Raw genomic sequence first — 4,370 nt, 5'->3', positions numbered from 1 at the left:
CAATTGGTCACCGAGAATGCTTCTTGCTGGCCGCTACTGTCTTGTGTTGCTTCCTGCTCTTGCATTTGCTCTATCGCATCACGAGACGAGGCTTTTGAGTTGAATGGCAGACCTCCCAGGTCTCCGCCAGCCTCGTCCTCAATAGGCTTTGAGGGATAGGCCCATTTCTCCCTGCCAATGTCGTGGCCGTGCTTCCACAGGCGCGACAGGTGGTTGGCAGAAGATTCTTTGGGAACGAAGCCACCTCTACCGCTCGAACCATCAGCGATTCAGGCCCCGAGTAGACGCAAAGCTAGATGAAATTGAAAGACCAACGTTTTAGGAGCAGGTTTGGACCATCGGAAAAGCCGACCATCCGACTGCGGGCCACCAATCAGGAAATTTAGAACCGTGAGCATTCGAGCTCGTCAAGGTCGGCACAAGATGGGGACTCGGGTTGGAGCACGATGTCGTCGATCGGGGAAAGAGCCAGTTCACATTCGTCTCGCCAGAGAAGTGGGGAAGAACGCGCGCCGTCACATGGGATGGGAAATTCCAACTGTCCAAACACCGCGTTGTTCCTGGACGTGTGGCTAGTTGACAGGTAGGGGTTTCCGTATCGCTTTATTAGTGGACGCTAATGCCGTTGGTTCTCCGGAGGCGCGTTTGTACGGTGCACTGCTGAGGTCCGGGGTAAGAAGAAGGTAGGAGAGCGAGGAGGCGGGTAGTTGGAGGTTACGGCCTCTATGGCTGCTCAAAACACTTTAGCCACTAAGCTAGATAAGCTAGGGGAGACCGAGGGAAACACCGGGGAGCACAGGCGGAACTATCCCGCACCCGTCAAATGTCTCTCATCCTTAGAACTCCCTGCAACATGTCTAATTCGATCTTTGCTTACCGCCTCGAATCTCTTTCTTCGTCGCCTTGTGTGTTGGCGGAGAATTTCAGGCGCCGACCAATGTATCAGACTACGAGTCAAGACGAATTAATCTCTAACTTCAAATCTATTTTCAGTGGCACTTCTAGGACTCCCTTGTTTTGGAAGACACGAAGGGCGGATGAACAAGTGGGACAAAGTACATTCTTGTCTTCCCTCGTGACATGGAACACATTCATCCCGTGCGAGCTACGCCATTACGTCACTGGGCAAGGACCAGGTGGAAGAATTGAATTGGCGTTTAATCCACCCCACCGACGGAAGCGCCGAACAGCAACATTCAATCCGGAAAACTAGGAAGGATGACCAATTCCCGCATAGTCGAAAGTCCTTTGTACCCCATCCAGCCAGATGAGAAGAACCCATACTACTGTCCTTGGTTCGACAAGTTCAGAGCTTTGCAGCCATATGCCCACAAAGCAGCGATCCACCTATCAGTATGTCTCAATCATCATATTTCGAGGGTTAGCACGTTCACTAATATAACCTTTAATAGTAAGCAGGCCCTAAATATCTCGATACACACTTGAAACCATACCGTTGTGGGGGCCCGGAATGCGAGGGTCTTCCGTTTTTCCTCTGTGGGTGCATTACTGTAAATCGTCATACGAAGGGAGTCGCATTCGACGCCCCAACTTTTTTGCCCATTCCGGGACTGTGACCGAGGCACGATGGAGTTCCCTTGACGTCGCAATCTGGAGGACCGTATGAAAAGAATTCATGGTTACACGGAACCCGCCCCATCTCCTCTGTGCGATCCAGAATCAACACCACCGTCTTCCGGGCACGTCCCCAAGCACTACTTCTACCCTGGATATGAGGCCTAATTTGATGAGGGCGAAGAAAGCCTGTAATGTGTGCTGGCGCTCCAGAATTCTCTGTCAAGGGGGACCACCTTGCGAACTCTGCGTCCGTAGGGATGTTGTCTGCAACCTATCCTCAGCTATCGCCACCATTCTCAACAGCACGGAGACGTCTACACCTATAAGCCATGAAGATAAGTTAGAGTCTTCACATACTTCTAATTCCAGGAAAGGAGTGTCTTCTGGTCAATCCAAGGATGATCCGACCGATATGGAAAGCTCTCTCAGTGGACGATGCAAACTCGACATTTTTCCTGGATCGGATTCTCGGCTGGATTTTCGTCCGGGAAGCGAGATTGCGATTTTCTCACGCTGGGATGACGATCATCGGCAACCCGTTCCAGTCGATATTCCGGAACATTATCCTACGTTTCGGGGTAAAGATATGTTGAACTTCGGTTCATGTACGGCTTCTTCAGCCTCGATGATGGTGGAATCCACGGTGCCTGGTGCCCAGATAATGGAGTTAAATTTACGATGTACGGGATCCTTCATAACGAGCCTTCCCTGGATGTATGAAATGTTATTGCGATGTCCTGGAATGCTTGTTCCGTCGTACGACGACGAATTCAATCAGATATCCGAGGCAGTTTGGAAACTCCATGATCTAGAGTTTCCATTGATCCAAACCCAGGTGGTCACAACTCATCAACCGATGTCTTTCCAATCTTACCACATTGCGTTATATCTACAATGTCGCGAAAAATATGGGAACCCGTTTCAGATGACAAACGGGACACTAGAGAGGTCTCGAATCAAAGGCGCTCTTATGCTCGTGGAGTGGTTACACCTTGCTATGATTACACATACTGAGGCGGACGGTACAGAGGCGCATTCTTCATTGGTATTTCGATCTCTGACTGACCTGATGCAAAAAGGGTGGGTCTTTTAAGAAAATTGAGCGTCCAGTTTCTATCTATGTATGCTTCGACTTGCCAGTCGTACCTGGAAGACTTCCACCTGCTGAAGAAGCTAAGCCAGCTCTGACAGTACTGCCGGCAGGGTGGCTGATTCGGAGATATTGCTTCGAGCGGGATTCAGGCGAAGAGACACCGTCCATAGACCAGATACGTTCAAAGCGAAATGCCCCCAGAACTTTCTTCTCATGGAAAACTACTTTAAAAACGGATCTCCCTACCATTAAACTCTCCAGCATCTCCTTCTTCTCTATCCTCCTTTCCAAGTCGTTACTTTCACTCTCGCACTGCGTCAATATTTTCTGATATGGCGGAATCATCTCACCACAAAACAGCCGTGCCCGACGTGACAGGTACGCGAGTCCGAGAGCGTGGAGTTTGCGAACCAAGCCCAGCTGAGTCAACAGAATCCCGTCCGATAACGCCACCTCCTGCGCCGACCGGGCGTACATGGTGTAGATGTGATGTTGTGGGACGTGATTGGATATTCTCCGCCCCCGCCCTTTTTTGTCGCAGGCGGTGACGCCTTGCTAGAGCTGAATCGGTCAACTCTTGCATGACTTAACGCCTCGCTCACGGTCTAGGTGGCCAGGCCTTGGTGACGCTCCTACAAGCCTCAGCCATCCTTAACTCACTCCCGGCCACATACCACCAGGTACCTAACCAGCCTCTCCCTCGTAAATGGAGTTGCCCCCAGCCTACCACTCTGCCTGTGCCCCTCCATCAGCCGGACCAAGCAACTTCACTGCTCTGTCGTGTTTATTTTTGTTTGTTTTGAACTTTGAACTCATGCTCCGTCTTTCCCTTCCTACGCTCTTCTTGCTTTTTCCAAGTCGTCTCCTTCCCGACTGGACGTCCCGGTTGCTCCATCACAGCATCTTCCGACACGTCATATTTCTCCCACGCCTGCGGATCCGACGCGAAACACCACATCGAGGGACGAAGAGAGGGAGGTCCCTGTCAACCGACACTCATTGTCTGCCTCTCGGGCCTCTTCATCGCTACCACTACTGCCACTGCTACGATCTACTAGCACCACTGGAGGAAAGAGTCTCGCACAGCCTGCTCAATACTCATATGGTGACCTTGGTCTGAGGGCGATATTGTCTTACTCTTTGCCTTACTCGCAGTTTCAGACAATGCCCCAGCACGCAATGAAGAGCGAACGCTCGACGCCGCCTCCCCGACAAAATTGGGAGGCTCTGAGGAACGACATCGAGAAGTGGTACGTGACGGAGGACATGCCTGTTAAATATGTTCGGCAGCAACTCTCTCGACGCAATTTTCATGTGAGTGAGAGACAGATTAAAAGCAAGCTCGAGAAATGGAAGCTTCAATGCAAAAGGACTCCGCACGCGCATTATATGGCCATGATGGCGGTGGTAGACGACTACAATTCTCAGGGCACGGAGATTGAGTTTTTTGTGCTAAAAGGGCTACGGGAAGTCGTGTACACCAAACAAAAGATCAAGAAAGAATGCGTAAGAGCCAAGAGAGGATACGCATCGAACCGGATGTCTTTGGAACTACCGACTCCTAGCGATGCTGAAGACGTTCTAAGAAAACTTAAAATCTCCTGGCGAACCAAGCATCCCAACCAGCCGATTCAGCCATCATCATCATCAGCAGCAGCAGCAGCAGTAGCAGCAGTAGCAGCAAAAGAAGAAGAAGAAG

General features: G+C 50.8%; 3 protein-coding genes across 3 annotated transcripts; all 3 read left to right on the top strand.

Annotated features, from left to right (window-relative positions):
* Positions 1 to 915: 915 nt before the first annotated feature.
* PV07_12740 (uncharacterized protein) lies at positions 916 to 2,729 on the top strand. The gene is made up of 2 exons (XM_016400302.1): positions 916 to 1,353; positions 1,413 to 2,729. The coding sequence occupies exon 2, from the start codon at positions 1,637 to 1,639 to the stop codon at positions 2,669 to 2,671; it is 1,035 nt and encodes a 344-aa protein (XP_016242054.1). The 5' UTR covers positions 916 to 1,353; positions 1,413 to 1,636; the 3' UTR covers positions 2,672 to 2,729.
* Positions 2,730 to 3,377: 648 nt separating this feature from the next.
* Positions 3,378 to 3,791, top strand: PV07_12739 (uncharacterized protein; the record flags this gene model as incomplete). Its single annotated transcript, XM_016400301.1, has 1 exon — positions 3,378 to 3,791. The coding sequence occupies one exon, from the start codon at positions 3,378 to 3,380 to the stop codon at positions 3,789 to 3,791; it is 414 nt and encodes a 137-aa protein (XP_016242053.1).
* A 59-nt stretch (positions 3,792 to 3,850) lies between these two features.
* PV07_12738 (uncharacterized protein) lies at positions 3,851 to 4,245 on the top strand (the record flags this gene model as incomplete). Its single annotated transcript, XM_016400300.1, has 2 exons — positions 3,851 to 4,177; positions 4,237 to 4,245. 2 exons carry the CDS (start codon positions 3,851 to 3,853, stop codon positions 4,243 to 4,245), a joined length of 336 nt encoding a protein of 111 aa, XP_016242052.1.
* Between the last annotated feature and the right edge of the window lie 125 nt (positions 4,246 to 4,370).

This window comes from Cladophialophora immunda (genome assembly GCF_000835495.1).
Source record: "Cladophialophora immunda strain CBS 83496 unplaced genomic scaffold supercont1.105, whole genome shotgun sequence".
In the NCBI taxonomy this organism is placed as follows: Eukaryota; Fungi; Ascomycota; class Eurotiomycetes; order Chaetothyriales; family Herpotrichiellaceae; genus Cladophialophora; species Cladophialophora immunda.
Note: the sequence above shows the minus strand (reverse complement) of the source record. Positions and strands in the feature narration are given on the sequence as shown.

Coding starts and splice junctions, on each gene's coding strand:
- PV07_12740 (XM_016400302.1), top strand. CDS start 1,637: ATGGTTACACGGAACCCGCCCCATCTCCTCTGTGCGATCCAGAATCAA.